Source organism: Condylura cristata, unplaced genomic scaffold (genome assembly GCF_000260355.1).
Source record: "Condylura cristata isolate star-nosed mole 26May11 unplaced genomic scaffold, ConCri1.0 scaffold00008, whole genome shotgun sequence".
Taxonomy (NCBI): Eukaryota; Metazoa; Chordata; class Mammalia; order Eulipotyphla; family Talpidae; genus Condylura; species Condylura cristata.
The window spans coordinates 39,304,089-39,321,846 of record NW_004567109.1 but is presented as its reverse complement, the minus strand read 5'-3'; the positions used below and the strand labels follow the sequence as shown (position 1 = coordinate 39,321,846).

At 34.1% G+C, this 17,758-nt stretch overlaps 1 protein-coding gene across 11 annotated transcripts in view; it reads right to left on the bottom strand.

Annotated features, from left to right (window-relative positions):
* Nucleotides 1-6,907: 6,907 nt before the first annotated feature.
* Nucleotides 6,908-17,758, bottom strand: part of MIER1 (mesoderm induction early response 1, transcriptional regulator) — a 51,887-nt gene continuing 41,036 nt past the window's right edge. For all 11 annotated transcript variants that reach the window (XM_012722417.1, XM_012722418.1, XM_004679089.2 and 8 more), the window contains 3 exons: nt 15,688-15,815; nt 11,111-11,250; nt 6,908-10,079 (listed from right to left, as the gene is read on the bottom strand). In XM_012722417.1, coding sequence (XP_012577871.1) covers nt 9,751-10,079; nt 11,111-11,250; nt 15,688-15,815 — 597 coding nt within the window. In that variant the 3' untranslated portion in view covers nt 6,908-9,750. The remainder of the gene's footprint in view (nt 10,080-11,110; nt 11,251-15,687; nt 15,816-17,758) is intronic.

Genomic DNA, 17,758 nt, shown 5'->3' with positions numbered 1-17,758 from the left:
AAGTTTGCTCACGCTGAGGTTCTGGCTTGCTGAGGGGAAAGTGAAGAGGCAAACAGGCTGAGTGCCTGCCACTAACCCTACTTCGGTGTGGTGACTATTCTCAGAGCATTTTTTTGGCGAAGAAGTGAGGCAGGATATATACATGAACAGGAAATCAGAGCCGAATCTGGCAGCAGTAGTGTCAGTCACTGGGAGTCCAGTGTCTGTGAAGTGTGGGCAAGGGACACTCCCTACCCACAACAGGGAAATTTGGTGGTGGTGGTGCATAGAGATGTTCCAGGGTCAGTCAAGAACTGGCAGCAGACAGAGCTAGCAGCAGCTCTCTGCAAAATTTAAATGATTCGTGGTGCCTCACAGTCTAGAGATTATAGACCTACAGAGATATAACTATTACTAGAGATATAACCTACAGTTTGTGCCAGGCAATCCCTTCCTGCCTCCCTCCCAAACCAGGCAGCATGGGGTTCTTTGCATCTTGCACTCCTTGTCAGGTGATTCAAACTTGATGGAACCAATCCTATACCACAGACGGGAACAGCAAGAAGGTGGGAAGGGAGTTCAGGGTCCCTAAAAGCTAAAAAAAGAGTGAAACCAAGAGCTTGCTGTTTGAAGGGATAAATAAAATTGACAAATTTAACTAGGCTTACAAATGAAAGAGAAAAAAAACACAGATGAACGGTAAAATTTTAACAAATGTCACAGAAATACAAAGGATCTTAAGCATTTACTATAAACATCTCTATGCAAACAAAAAGCCTGAAGTGGACAAATATTTAGAATCAAGATTGAACCAGGCAAATAAACATACCAATCACAAGTGTAGAAATTCAAGGAGTAATCGAAAGCCTCTATAAGAACCTAAGTCCAGAATAACATGGCTTCTCTAGTGAATGCTAACAAACCTTTGAAGAGGACCAAATACCTATTCTAATCGAACTGTTTAAAAAAAAACTGAAAGGGGGCAGAAAGCACATTTTATGAAGCCAGCATTCCCCAATCCCAAAGCCAAACAAAGGCTGCACAAAATAAAACCAAAAAACTATCGGCCATTATCTGCAATGAATATAGATTGCAAAAATCTTCAACAATGGGGATTACAACTAAGATGGAAAAAGACAAAATGATGTAAAAATAAACTATTTAAAAAACAAATCTTCAACAAAACCTTACCAAGTAGAATCCAGAAATTTCTTAAGATAATCCTAATGATCAAGTAGGGATCATTCTAGGGTTGCAAATTTGATGCAACAGATGTAAATCAATTATTCGCCAGATCAAAAAAAGGGGGTTAAAAAAATCACATAATCATTCAAAAAAGGACTTGCCAGGCATCAACACCTATTTGATAAAAACTCAATAAAATGGGAATAGACAAAACTTATCTGAACATAAAAGACATTTACAGTAAACCCATAGCCAACATCATATTAAACAGTGAAAAACTGAAAGCATTTCTATTAAGATCAAGAACAAGACAATGATGTCCATCATCAACACTACTGTTCAATATAATATTGAAAATCTTAGTTGGCACAAATAGGCAAGAAAAAGACATAAAACAAATCCAAATTGGAAAATAGGTTAAACCATCACTATTTGTAGATGGCATGATGATAAAAGACTCTAATATACTAAATGAAAGACCAAAATAAGAGGAAAGCTACTTGGTGTTTATGGACTGGAAGAATAAACATTATTAAAAAGGCCATATTACCAGAACAGTTTGGGGCTCAATGCAATACCTATCTAAACCCCAACTGATTTTTTTCAAGGAAATAAAAATAAAATCTACATGGAACAACAAAAGACGCCAAATAGTCAAAGCAAGCCTAACAGAAAAGTGGAAGTAGCACAACTTCCCGATTTCAAACTACACTATACAGCAACAGAAATCCTAACAGTATGGTATTGTAACAAAAAAGTCCAACCATTGCAAAGGAAGAGCCCAGAGGTAAACCCACAAAAGTATGAACCTGATTTAATCTTTGACAAAGGAGCCATAATCATAAAATGGGAGAAAATTTCTAACAAATGGTGTTAGGAAAACATGGGGAAACTCATGCAAAAAAAAACAAAAACAAAAACCAAGCTAGATACTTAACGCCATACACAAAAATTAAATTCAAGATGGATTAGAAGTTGGATTTATGGCACAGTGGGTTGGATGGAGCCCAGGACTGTGAAGATGGCGGCAGCCACTTCAGTGTGAGTTCAATCCCCGGCCCCAGAGCTGAGCCACCCACTGGCTCCCCTCAGCAGTATACTTCGTCAATCTGCCTGTTCTGCTCCCCACTGTCTCTGGTGAATTATCTCACTGCCTCTGCACCTCTGGCATGAATAAAATCTATATGCATGAATAAAATCTTTACTAAAAAAGTTGGGTATAGTACCTGAAATGATGATATACTTAAAATATAGCTGACACATCTCTGCTGTTGGAAGTTATTTGGGGCAACACCTACAGCAAGAGAAACAAATGCAAATTAACTGGAATTACATTAGACTAAAAAGCTTGAACCTCAGAAGAAGCCATCATAAAAACAAATGGGCAACTACAAAACTGAAGACATATGACCATCACATGTTTGTGATGGCCCAAAGTTTCTATGACGCTCATGTGACTAAAAAGAGAATTAACAAAATGGGAAAAAGATCTAACTAGACACTTAGAAGACATTCAAGATTGCTGACAGGCACATGAAAAAATGTCCCACATAACTTACAAGGAAAATGCAAGTGAAAATCACAGTGAGAGCAAACGACCTAACAGAATGGCCTGTTGTCAGAACGTTAACAAAAAATTATCCACTGTTGGTGGGATTTTAATTCGGTGTAACCTCTTTGGAAAATACCTTAAAAAAATGTAAATACTGTATGATCCAGCAGTATCACAGCTTTGTATTTACTCAAAGAACATAAAAGCTAATGAAAATATTTATGCACACTATGTTTATGAAAGCATTATCTCCAATAATCAAGAACAAATGGCTGGTTGAAGAAATTGTGGAACATGAAATACCTAGTGGTTTCACTGTTTCAACTGTGGAACATAAATAACCAAAAACCAAATACTGGCAAGCATGGCAAAAATAATTTTTTGACTCCATGAAAAATGTATTCGTTATGAGAAGAAATTGATGGACCGGGTATAGGAGTTGTGGAGGATGAGTGGAATACAAACACATATGGGGGGTGTGAAAAGGGACCCTCAAAGTTACAGAGGTATGGAGCTGACAAAAAGTAAAATGAGGGGACTGACTGGGAGGTTCTAGAAGGGCCACATCAGGGTTTTGCCAGAGTTCTCTCACCTATTTGCTTCATTTATAGGCTTCTTGGCTCTACATAAGGCTGAGTTTGTGAGGTTCTGTTGTAGCTGCTGGAGACACCAAAGCACACTCTGTTATATTACTTTCAGCTTCCTTTTTACATGTGGCTTGTTTCATAACAAAGTGAAGGAAATTGTAATCAACTGCCAAGTGACAGCAAGCAAAAATTTGAAGGCCACAAGTTTACAATTCTGAAAATCCATACTGCTCTGAAAACCATTTTTTGCATGAGTTTGTCACCAATCTCATTTGGCAGTTGTATCTGACCTAAAATTTGTGTGAATGGAATATGTATTTGCAAAGTGTTTTTATCAGGGGTTCCTATATCTGCTGTGGGTTTTTAAAAAAACATTTTCTAATATCTTAAAGTTTTGGACACAAAGATTTTGGATAAAATGTACACAGGTATTTCCACTACTGGGTCTTTATCTAGTATTCTTTAGAAACAGAATTTTCTATTTCTTTTTTTTTAAATAATTTTAACAATTTGGTACTAACTAGCATGTGGGTATTATCTTTTATAAATGGACAATTTTTAAGGGATTTTGTTTAGCTTAAGATTATAAAAGTGTCCAAATCAAGAGGAATTCTGAAATATAGATGAAATGGGATGACTGGGATGCAAGAGGTGGTATGATATTAAAAGTTTACGTTGTGAACTGGGAGATTCTGGAAGAAAAACAAATTACTTGTTTTAAGACCCTCTTGGTTGAAATGGAGGTACCTTTTTGAGGTACAGTCAGAGATAAGGAAGTCAAGGCCGTCAAGGCCTGCCACTATGCTACTTTGATCTGAAATGGGAATACTCAGAAGTATTTTTAAATAACAGTGTGGCTCCAACAATCAGATTTTAAGCTCACTGCTTTCCATGTTGTCCTACACCTTGTAAATGATGTAAAATGACACTACTTTAGAAACACTTCACAAGTTTGGGAAGGGAAATTTAAATCTACCCAGATTCAACTAAAGGAGGAAATAAAGGGCCATCCTGCTTGTATTCGAGCCACAAAAATTAACTTGGGCGCTCTGTGGAACTGAGATGGTGATCAGACTATCGCTGTAGTCATTGACATCTACACTGCATGTACAGATCTCCCCTTTCTCTCCCTCCCTCTGACCCTTATCAACAGGCTTTAGGGAAAACCATGTTGAGACATGGGATTGCACAAAATATGCTGTTTCCCTAATTTAACCAGAAACTATGAATACAAAATATAATTTGGAATTTATCCCCCAAAATACAGGAACATTCACAATGGGACAGTCCTGTCAAAGCAGAGATAAATGATGAGGCAATTGGAAAATAAGATTAATGTATTCAATGCATAAATATTTATCTGTAAGACAAAAGGCACTGTGCTTGAAGATTTGGGGCTTGATGGTGAGGAAAAGAGACACGACTCCTTATGTACTAGAAGGGAAAATAGCGCAAAACCAAAATGGCACCTGTGAAAAGCCCCACATTTATCTTTAGTAAAGGGGTCTGGCAACAGTAATTGCACCACTCAGAAGGGGCCACATAGCCCTTATTTTTCCTAACCATACATACATGAAATATATTTCTTTATCACAGCCTCTGATATCCTGCTTTTTACTTGAAACTATCTGATAGCACTCACCTGTCACCATTCTAAATGAGCTGTCTTATTCTCCTTGAATCAGTACTAAACTACTCAAATATGAAATGGATAGAAATGACCCAAATATGTTAACATTGTTTTTTAAAATCCAAACTCCTGTTCACTAACACCAGAGATAACAAAGCTCATCATTCAGGCTATTTGAAAGTTCAGAACCACCAGCAGCCCCAGTACACTTCCAGGACCTACATGTTGAGGGTCTTAATGGAATGTTCACACTTGGAATGCCACTATTATCAGCGACTAGTCAGAACTGTGTTCATTACCTGTGTTCACTAGTTGAAAGAATGAACACCATGCCTGGGTGACATACTATGGTGTGGAAACATCTAAGGAGCAAGTGCTTCCCCAAATCTAGATTTTTTTAAAGAACTTAAAGAGGCTCCATTTTGACTGATGCCATAAATGCTTGATCTCTCATTTCTGAAAGAACTACCCTAATCCAGGCCCCAAATAAATTTTCTTTTTAACAAGTCTATGGGTATTCCTATTATTCCAAAGTCCAACTTCTTTGAGAGAAAACAGCAAAACCGTTTATTTTATAGCTATCTGAACTTACTCAACAGTGTCCAGCCAGGGTTATAGTAGACAACTCTACATTTAGTCAACACTTGATTTTGATGAGAACAGAAAAAAGTATACCTGTTTTATAACAGGGTCAAATACGCATTATGCTTTACTTCACCTAAACGAGGAAACCAGGGAACTCCTGAGTAGCACTGCTCACTGGATAGTGAATGACAAAAAGCATAAGTCCTAAAAAACTGACAACTATAATGACACAATTAGTCTGTATTAACTGTTAAAAATAGTCTTTCTCTGCGGAACTCTACATTTATTTCATGTTGTTTAATTTTTACTAAGGAAATATTTTTCGCTAGAATTACAAGGCAGAAAGTCTGGTAAATTATTTTCTCTACTATTCCTTTCATCATCTCTCTTTCCTTGTGTCACATCATCTACCATAGCACCTACCTGTTATTGCCTTCAACAACAACAAAAATATCACCATCTGAAGCCACAAGCCAAGAACAGTGGCCGTATAAGGATAGGCTCAAATATTTAATGGATAATAGAGCATATGGAAACATGATAAAAAAAAAAGTTGCCATTGGCTGCCGTTTAAATGTGGAATTTTTTAACCTCTAATGCAAAGGGGAATTAAGATTCAGCTCCAGTTTAAACAGCAATTCTTCAGTGTTCTTCATAGCATAACCTCTAGGGTTTTCAAATTTACTTCCTAAGTCAGCAAGCAAGCAAAAAGATATTTTAAATAAGGCACAGGAGTTAAACACAAACACAAGCTACAACTAAAAAAAATCATGTTCAGAAAAGAAAAAACTTGTGTGCAAAAGCTGCCAGTATAATATTAAGGGTACATAATAAATGAAGTCTAAAAAATAGGTAGTAGGGAATAAAGAGGCAAACCTAGATACTTAACTATATAAATTAACTTGTAGGTTAGGAGGGAGACCCTTTAAGATACTGAAAAGGATAAACTTACTAAGTGCAAAGTTAACTTTATGGTAAAAAATACAAATAATGAGTAGAAGAATGCAACACAGAAAGGCTTATTTTTAGAAAGGAAGAATCAAAGTTTAAAATTTGGAAATTCCTAGTTTCTCCCTGTAATTATTTTATAGCTTTCAACATCAGCCTTTTCCATGAATATGGATTATACTGGGAAAGTTTTAGTGTTTCTGTTTGCTATCGAGTATTGACACAGAAATCTGTTACATAACCCCTATTGGCCACCAGCACACCTCCTGCCTTTAGAAATATACCAACCTTCACTTACCAAAATGCTCATTCTTTTCCACTGAAAGCAAAACAAATACTGTGACAAAAAAAAAAAAAAGTTTGCAAAATATGTGGTATGAACTACACTGAAAAAGAAATGAACAAAATATTTTTAATTATACAGTTCAGAGAAAGAGAAAGGGTATAGGCCAAAGGGTTTCTCTGGAGGGGAAGAAAAAAAAAATACATCACCCAAGATGAGGTAAAAAGGACCACGAACCACTGAAACACTACTTCATGCAGTATGTCTAGGAGCAGAAGGAACAGAGGTTGTATATATACGCATTGCAAACAATGTACATTATACAAACTTATAATTAAAACCTAGTGAATCAATCTAATGAAAATCATTCACACAGCATTATTTAGGCAAATATGTTTAAAAAAATATTTTAATAAGCATGTTCAGAATGGCAGACAGGGAATGGGAGAAGGGAATTATCTTACAGTGCAAAATTACTATGCATAAATTTAAAAACATCTAATTCATAATTTTAAATGCCTATTTAAATATTACTTCAAATACATTTTAAAGCTCAATAGATTTGTGTTGAATTAAGTTGTAGATTCTGAACCCTATTTGAAAACATTTCATAAAAGAGAAAACCATTCCAAATAAAAATGATAGTGCTTTGCTGGGTTTAGGGTGGGGTAGATTAACTATTAACAGAGGCTTCTTTTACCAATGCAATGTGTCAACAGTTTGAGAGTTATGAAATATACTAAATCTTAAGCAAATTAAGTTCATGATATTACCCAAAATTTTAAAGTAGTGCAACGACTTATCAAGTTATAGTGGCTGCATTATGAACAAAGTACTATGTGAAATACCTGTATAAACACAAAATACATTTAAATATTTCTTATGAAAAGCTGAGCACTATGTATTATAATAGTGGAATGTCTTTCATTAGGCATATTTTAAAAAGATGAAAAGTAAAATTCCTAACATGTATACATGTGCCATATTTGCAAACATGCCTGAGAATTTATTAAAAATATTCCTGTAATATTCTGCAAGAACTTCATAAACCTGCAACAAAATGTATCTTTTACAAAAGGTGAAAATGGCATTCTAATACCACAACAGCCTAAAAAGTATACACTATTCATTTGAAACATTTCTATAGATCATCTTAGACAAAGATCTAGGATATTTTGGATTTGTTTAATAAAATCTGATTTAGAAAATGGATTGTGACCATCTGCTAAAGCTGCCATTCTGTATAAATTAATGTTCTAGGTAAAGCAAAACAACAAAAAACTCTTACTTCTCCATATTTTTACCCAAAACTTAGACTTCCTTGATATGTATGTAAAACAGTGGATGTACTTTATATGAAGTCAAGTGTTGTAAAGTGGCTTTTAACACTGCTTGGGGTGGTTATGGGGGTGGGGGTAGTTGTTCACATTGGTGATGGGAAGCAGTCTGAACAGTTAATACTTCATGGGGCAAGACCTAAACCATAATTTCCCAGTGCAAACCTCTATTCAATCGCATTAGATAGCTGAGATCACAGATTTGTTTTAAAAAGGCATTGGCTATTCAACTCATAGCAGAAAATGACAATAAAGCATTTGGGGTATGCCTGCATGATTAAAAATAAGAATAGTTAATAATCTTTTATAAAAGTTTGGATATAAGTTGGTCTATCAGCTGTATAAAACTACAATTTTTAACAAGAAATTTGCACTAAAAATAAACTGGCACTCCTGCAAGGCTATGCAATGGATGGTCATATTTGTAGTCCATGAACAATGATTACTACACTTATTATCAGTTTGGAAATTATGAAATCTGAAAGACTGGATTGTAACTGGAAAAGTCTAAAAACTTTTCTGACTTCACTTTCTCATTATTCAAATAATATTTTTGCGTGCCAACCCTTGTGTGTGTCAATATCTAAATATCACTTGACTTTTCCCTCTGTTAAGTTCAAAAATGGGAAACTTTATAATGCATATAAAAATAACTGAACAGGATTCTAGTCAGCATGATACACTTAAGCACTTATGCCAACATTAAACTTTTGCTTAAAAAATAACTTTGAAAATTATAGCAAATGCAAAACAAACTATGCAGTTTAAGTATCATGCTTAATTTCAGAATTCTCAAAACTATTTGTCCTTAAGTAGAAATTCAAAGGGAAAAAAACAAAAACAAATGTTCACAATCCTTTATGAATTACCACCTGAATAAGAAACATGACTTAGTTACTACACAAACACTTAAAAATTCATTAGAAAAACCTTAGCAAAATAAAAATGAAAGCTGACAGACTCAGAATATCAATTCCTCTCATAAAAGTTTACCAACTGTACAAGTTAAGAAAATTATACAAGCTTTTGTATTAAGAAAGGACAGCTCAGTCAAGACATATGTACTGTAAAAATCTTTCAAAGGCTACAAAGAATCTGGAAAAATACAGAATGTATTTCTTAAGCCCAGATAAGAATATGGAAAGACATCATTGATGTCAACAATTTTACATATACAAACCTGACTTGGTTTATTTTAAACTTCTATATATAAAAAAATCATGCTAGCATAACTTTCAGGATTCATAAGGGTTTCCTTAATAATGACACTCAATCTGTATGGAGAGAAAAATGTCTGTTATAGATTACAAGACATTTTAACAAACTCAGGAAAACTGGTATTAAGCAGAAATTTGAACTTGGTTTTTCTCTGCCATCAAACTAAGCAAAAAGTACTTTGTAGTAAAACTTTAGGATTAATATATCAACTGAGAAGGTACAGATATATCTTTAGTTCATTCAAATTCACTAATCTATTTGTTATATCCTTAAAAGGGTCTTTACAGTTTTAAAGTAAAAAGTCTGTATAATTTTCTAAAGTTAGGACTCAATTCAAATTTTAACCAACTGCTTCATGGAAATCAACTTTTTAAGGTAACCCATCAACCCTGAAAATTTTAGTCACACCAGAATTTACTCCAAAGAAAGTAAACTAAGCCTAAAATTTAGTCATCTGTGTTTTCAAGTTCTTCATATTTTCCATGTGAGATTGCTTCTTGGAAAAATTCAGAAGACCCTGGACTTTCTTTTCCATTGCTGTTTACCCTTCTCCTTTTGGCAGGTCTCTCACTCTTTTCATCAAATTCGTTTTCATTTCTTGCAGTCATATGGGCAAGTTTTGGGTCAGTGGTAAGGTTATCTGTCTCATAACCATTAGTATCCATATCTGCATGAAGTGGTTTCTTACTTCCACCTGTTGGTCCATTCATATGTAACCCTTCAACTTTTACTTCATCTTTGTTTAATGTTTCACCTGGTCCATTAGACGACACTCCTATGTTAGAAGAGACATAAATAAAACTGCTAATATTAAAAAGTTAAATTTGTAAACTATCATAAAATAGCCATTGGAAATAACTTTTCATCAAAGAAGTGGAGTATCAAATCATGTACATATGTTTCTGTATGTGTGTGTGCATGTAAGGTTGAATTCTGACTCATAGTTGTATGGCTTTGGGCAAAATATTTACTCTATACTTGTTTCTATACATACACATGAGGATTTATCTTTTCTTATGCTTTAAAGTTATAATACTATCAAAAGAGAAAAATATTCAAAACAGTGCCCTTTTCAAAATCTACTTACTCTTTTATATATCCTTAAAGCTCTTTCCTGAAGAAATATCATAAGCTCTCAAAGTACTTCATAAATAACTTGTACATATCTGATATAAAACGTCAGGAGTTTCAGCCCCTCCCTGGTGGCACAGCGGGTTAAAGAGCAGCACTAAGAAGCTAAAGCCACTTCCGCATGAGTTCGATTCCCGCCTGCCCCGGCAGACCTCTCCTGACCCGCCCGCTGCTCCCCTCAGCAGTGTACTTCATCGATTTGCCTGTTCTGCTCTCCACTCTGTCTCTGGTGAAGCCTCTCACCACCCCTGAGCTTCTGGCTGTACCCCAGTTCTGTATGCACAAATAAATAAATCTTTAAAAACAACAACAACAACAACAAAAAAAACGTCAGGAGTTTCAACCTAAGAGTTAACAAAAATACTTATAGCCAGGCATCTCCACTGATAAATTTAGTGCCATTAAAAAAAAAAAATTTAAAAGAAACATTCTCTATTATAGTATACTTCATTAAACTTACTGTTTTTTAATGTTGTAAGTAGGAGTTCTTTCTGTCAATTAGCTATTGTGCAGTGCATGTATGTTTGCAGATTTTATGTATGTTTCCTCTAGTATTTAGAAATTCTTTTTCTTCCATTTAGAAAGTTTAAGAGAAAACAAAACTCATTTCCCAGGCTATGCAAGAGACATGTCCTTTGTTATAAAGAAATAGAAGTGTTTTCTTTGTTTGCTTACCATTTTGATTACTACTGCTTATAGTGCTCTCTTCCTTCTCAGACTGGCTGTTACTACTGTTTGAGGCAGTTGGGGGAGGGGATGGTGCCCGACTAGAAGCAGCACTCTCACTTTCATCTAGAAGACGGTCCATGTAATCCCTTAAAATTAAGTAAAATAATAACAATAAATTTCTTATATTAAAAACTGAAAATTAAATAAATGAGATTAAATTCAGAAGGTTTTATTGACAAATATATTCTAATTTGCACTTACATTCATTCCAGTGTCTCATCTATTATATCAGGATCTGAACATTTAAATAGAAAGTTCCTTTTGATTACATGTTTGTTGAAAATGTACAAAGGCTTTACACTAGCATATTTTGCATATGCCAATAGTAAGTTAAAAAAACTTAAAATTGCAAGCAAGTGCTCTAAGTGGCCAATTAAAGCCAGAGGATCTGTGAATGAAAATACAGGGATTATGTCAATCAGAAAAGACTGTATACAAAGGAATTTCTGGACAGAGAGTGGGATTTTACAGCTCCTTAAAACTATTCGATGGCCACTGCAATACCTGAAAGACAAATTAAGCATCATTCACTACCCGGAAGCTTCTTTAATACTTTCTACATTACAGATCTGCTAGATCTGAGCTATGACAAGCTCACTAAGTTCTTAAGGTTTATCTGCTGGCTTTATGCTACTACTGTATTTTAGGTGAGAACTCAACTTTTTCCCTAAACTGTATGGCATGGAAAGTTAGTGTGGGACAAGTGACATTGGGTTTAGTATACAATAGAGCTAAATGTTTGTGTCTTTAGTCTTGTGTTACCTATAAAATGTATGTACATCATATCTGACCTATCTACCTTACAACAAAGGGTTGTGGTAGATGTGTAGGAAAATGTTTTGTGAATAATAAAGTGATATTAAGTCACTAAAATAAAGCCAAGCAAACTATGTCCTATATGCTGGTCACCTGTTTGGTAAATAACATCTTACTGGAATAACATATAATTTATTTATTTATTGTAGTTATGACTCTTTTTGTACAAAAATGAAAACTTAAAGCCTACATGGCATGAAATATTTATTCTCTTCCTCTTTTAAGAAAAAGTCTGTTGACACCTGCACTTGATTAATTCCTTGAGGGCTGGAATTTTGTTTAACTGATAGACCTAAGTTGTACATAGCACAGAATGGAAACTCAGTAAAAACATAAATACATTATTTATTTTAAAACCATCTCAGAATAAAAAGATTAAGACAAGTCTTTCAGAATTTTGTAAGCAGGGTAAAAAAAAAATGTGGCTAAGAAGGAAATAATGGAAGTGCTTAGGATTTTACTGAAAGCCTCTGGTAATAGTTTACAAAAGGCCATTAACTATAGTTATAATCTCAAACCACAGGATCATTTCTGTTCCCTTGGTTATGAAAATATAATAAATACAGAAACAGCACCTGACACATAAAGCTTTTTAACAGTCTGAGATACAAAACTATCATATATCAAAGAATCACATATCACCATAAATTAACCAACATTCTAAGCCTTATTTTCTTCATCTATAAATGGAAGGAACTAAATTAGATGGCCTTTACTACCTTTATAGCTTTATGGCACTCATCATAATACAAACATATAACAAATTGAAAGCACACCAAAGTAGAAATAAGACCACAAAAACTTACAAAGTTGAAATAAAGGATGAATGAGGCAGTATTTGTTGGAAATAAAGTTGATATGGTGGGAGCAATGTTAAAAGCCAAGTAAAGGAGGCAGAGTTGGCTAGAAACCAAATTATCTTAAATTTCTGAATATAGAAATAACACTGTTAAAAAGTAATCATTTTTAAAAGAGTAATAGTATTCAGAATATTTCATGAAGATTCAGGTAGTCCATCTATGAGATTGAAGAAGACTTTAAATAACCAGTGATGCTAATTTTTATTTTTTAAATAATTATTTGCAAAAGCTGGTTTACTGAAATCTCCTTATTCGCATATTGCTACTAATTCTTCAGGGTAGTAAAAAGAAACTGCAGTAAAATCTTTTAAAGGCTGTTTCTAGGCGGAAAATGTCAATGTGTATCACTCTGGTGAACAAATGGACAGTAACAATGTAAAACAAAACAAAGCAAACAGCCAACTTTCAGGAATATGTGTTCTAATTGAAGTTTAAAAAAAAGGAAAATGAAAAAACTAAAACTTTATCTAGAAGCATTAACTTAGTGTTTTTGCAGTAACTTAAAGGACAATTATTAATAGAAGAATATCCTGGAAACAAACTGGAAAATAAGTCTATGCCTATAACAAGAGGGGAAATCACAATTTATCGCCATGGGGAAAATAATGTATAGGCTGGGTCATAGCTTCTTATAAAAATGTAACACAGCCAAAGTAATGAGTATGAGTAAGAAATCACAGTCCTTAACAGTTATAAAGACTTTATGAAAAGCACAAGTACAAATGAATTCTACAAAATGGTATTTGTGCCATTTGTGCCAAATGGTATTTGTTTATTTCATACCATAAACTATAAAAAAAGAACATCTAGGTTTACATTTAACAATGGCTACTCCACCTTAACCTTAAGAGGAATCACGGTTACAGATAAAAGTATATTCCAACCAAAAAAATTCAAAACCTATGGCGAGATTAAGAAACTAGAATGTTTGGCGGCATATCCCTACCTAACCTGTTGAGCTTCACATCACAGCGGACCAACTAAGTCAGCCCACAACAACACTTCCCTTGGTGATGTTTTCTGAAAGAGAAAACTGGATGAACCATGGGTCTGACCCAGCATAGCAATTCTTATGTTCTTACTGCTGATGACGACAGATTGCCTGTAGTTCGTATGTGAACATTATTTCTGAAATGGGTGAAAAAAATGAAAGATGTTACTGTAACTTTCCCCTAGAGAATAACTTGAAAACTGACTATTTTAAGATATATACTGAAGAACTTAAAACATTAGCTAAAATTTGGAGTAGTTATATATGAAATTCTACTCTAGTCATCATCAGCTTTGACTAGTGGGGAATGAGTCACAGGGAACATTGTCCTATGATTTCCAGCAGTTATCACACCCATCTTACTCCTTTTCAGATAATTTTGTTTTGGTTTTAGAGTTTGATCCTAGAGAGTAATATGAGCAAAGACAACTGTAAATGAACATGACCAAGAAACAGTCCAGCTTCTGGAGTTTGAAAAGCACAATCAAATATATGTGTAAGTACATTTATCAAAGGGAGTAAATTAAATATTCTTTACTAGTGTACTTCTTTGTCATAACTTTGAACTATTGATATTCCACAGACATTAGGAAATAATCAGTAAAACATGGCAGATTTAACCCCATCTTGACATTCTATAAGCATTTTTGTGCAACTTATGTGAGCAGTATTCAATACTCAATTACTTAGGTACCAAATTATTAGTGCCAGTGGACATCTCTCCTTCCAAAGCCAGATTAAATGAGGTTGAGAGAATTTGGTAGATGGAAACTTTAAAAAAAGACATATCATAAACATGGAGCTTCCATGACCCAGCAATCCCAACTTCTAGGTATCTACCCAAAAGACACAAAACGCTGATTCAAAAAGATACCTGCACCCCCATGTTTATTGCTGCTTTATTTACAATTGGAAAGACATGGAAACAGCCCAAAGCACAAAAGTAGATGACTGGATTAAAAAGATGTGGTACATATACACAATGGAATATTACTCAGCAACCAAAAAAATAAACAAACACTTGCCTTCTGCAGCAACATGCATGGAGCTGGAAAAGATCATGCTTAGTAAAATAAGCCAGAAAGAAAAGGAAAAATACCGACAGCTTCACTCATAACAGGAGTATAACAGACCAGGAGAGAAAATAATAATAAAAATAATGAACAGTTATATACCAGAGACATTTTATGGGGGTGGGGTGGGGGATGAGATCAAAAACAGTGGGGGAGAGGGAAATGCACTGGACTATGGTGATCGTACATGGATGATTTGGTGATGGGAAGCCCACAGGGGTTACAACTGATATGAAAAAATGCACAAAATGATGTAAGAATAAACTATTATATTTAAAAAAAGACCTATCAGACATAATGCATAAAAAACTGATATAATCACAACCCATATTCCCTGTGAAGTAAGCTAAAGTTGCATGATTAATTATTTTTGCTAGAGAAAGAATGTTCAAGAAATCTAAGAAAAAATTCACCATATGCATGTCGTTTCCTCTATAAAAATTTTGAACAATAAAGAAAATGTAATTTGACCTGACTTTATCACCCCTATGCTCCTCAGTTCTTTATCTAAATCTTATTTTTGAATACAGGAACAAAAGTAGATCAGATAACTTCCCTTCCTCTGTAAAGGTCCTCTACCAGGCACATTGTCTTTTATTTTTTGAACAGATAGTCTCCTTAGTGTTTTCAGAGTGTTAATATACATTGACAAGTTTAAATGCCCTTTGAAGATAAGTCAATAAATAGACAAATTTAAATAAATGTAAACTTGTATCCTGTTAAAAAGGAAAAAAAAAAGGAAAACCTAGGAAAATTATGACTAAAAGAAGAAAATGAACTCACGTTACACCAGGATGAAGATTATATTTCTTTTTTCCAAATCGTGTTTGCTGAGCAAAGAAATCATAACGTTCAGATTTTTTCCACATATAATAGAATGCTACACATTCACCAACCGACCTTGTTCGAACCTGTAAAAAAAGAAAAGTACTTTTTAAAAATCTTCTTAATGGAGTTATTTCATTAAAAATATCTTAAGCTTGAAAACAAATTTAACTGGCCCTTAACTATATATAGGTTATCTGTCAAGCAAGGCATCTATCTATCTATAGTACTATGTATAAAACACTGCAGCAGCTTTGTTTGTTAAAACAAACTTCCACTGAAGGAAATACTACACTGACAATAGATTTTCAAACATTTAGCATTATGCTTTTTAACCGACTATCATATAAAATAATGAGAATGAAGTAAAATTTAGGTTAAAATTATGTTATAAACAGTTTTGTTTATAAAGGTATTCAGAGAATACCATTCAATTTAAAAGAAAGAATCTCCTTTAAATTCCTTTTTAAGAATTTTCTTACTAGACCCTTTAACAATACAGACTCAGTTAAATCTGAGACTATACCGCAGTGAGTTTGAAAGCTAGAATAGTGTTAGCATATTGTTTACTAAGTTACTCCAGGGCTTACTGTGCTATTCTTATTTCAGCAACAAAACATATCCCATTTAATCATTTTAATACTTAAAAGGATGCTAAGAAAATCCCTTTAAATCCTGCTGCATGTCTGGAGAGCTGGTAAGGCTGATGTATATAAATAAGATACTGGGTGTTTACAAGGAAAAAGGTGTGTATGCATGAATGCTTGGGATTCAAGATGATACTGCTTATAACTAATAAACTCTTGATCTTGAATTTAATGGGTCATGTTCTTAAGGGGCAGACTGCAACTATGGTCCATTTAACATCTTTACTTCCGCACCCAACATGTTTTTCTTCTTGTGTACCTATATTGGTCTACATTGATCTAAGACTGTAAAAAAATCACTTCTCAAGCATTTTTGTGTCGTCCAGAAACTTATTTCTAGATAAATGTATTTTTCTTACCTGGATCATTCTTTTCTCCCTTAAAGAATTACTGTCCTCCCTTTGCTCATGACAACTAGAATATTACATACAAGTCAGCTGGGATTGAAATATCACTCTACCAAATAAATCAATGTTTTATTTTCTATTGTTTTGATGAGATATTTTAGAATCATACTTTCCAATCACCTAGTAAAGATTTTCTTGGTTTGTTTTTATAATCAGAAACAAACATGACCAACTGTTAACAAAGTACTTCTCTCATAAAGTGCTCACTATATATTGGAGATTATCAGATGATTTGGACACATCATAAAAAGATCTGTACACATTTTTGATATCAGTGCTAACACTCAAAACTTCTTTATTGTATCTACAAACTGCAACTAGAGAATCAAGAGTGACCTAATTAATATACAACTAAATTTATGAAAAAAACAGCATTTGTAAGCAACTATTTATGTGACAGTTTTATATAACAAATCCAGTAGACACCACTGAATCTCATACAGAGGTATTAAAAAAGGAAAATATGGTGACATTTTAGAGCCTCAGATACAAACACACAAATTCAAATACTTTCATTCATCAACTAGATAAGCCATGCTATGAAACATAGACACTATCTTTAAAGGGATATGTAGGTGCCTACCTGGAGGAATAGGGGTTAAGTCTCAGTATTATTATGCCCAAGGCCTGAGTTAGATTATTGGCAAGGGAGCTAACCCATGTGAGATTTCTCCTTTTACCCGCTGCTCCCCTTAGCAGCTCCACTTGTTCTGCTCATTACTGTCTCCTGTGATCCTCTTAACTCCTTCCCTCAACCTTGTCCCCAATGACTTGCACCCCAGATCATTTTCGCAAAAATAAATTAAAAATCTAAAAGACATGTAAAAGCAAGCTCCCTGTCATTTGTATTTGCCATATTTATAAAGCCTACAAATTACTTAATTTCCTACATTCAAAATGAGGCTTTAATTTTGCTTGTCCTAATCTAACGTAAGTACTTTTTTTCCTTCTTCATACAACACATTACCTCCTCAT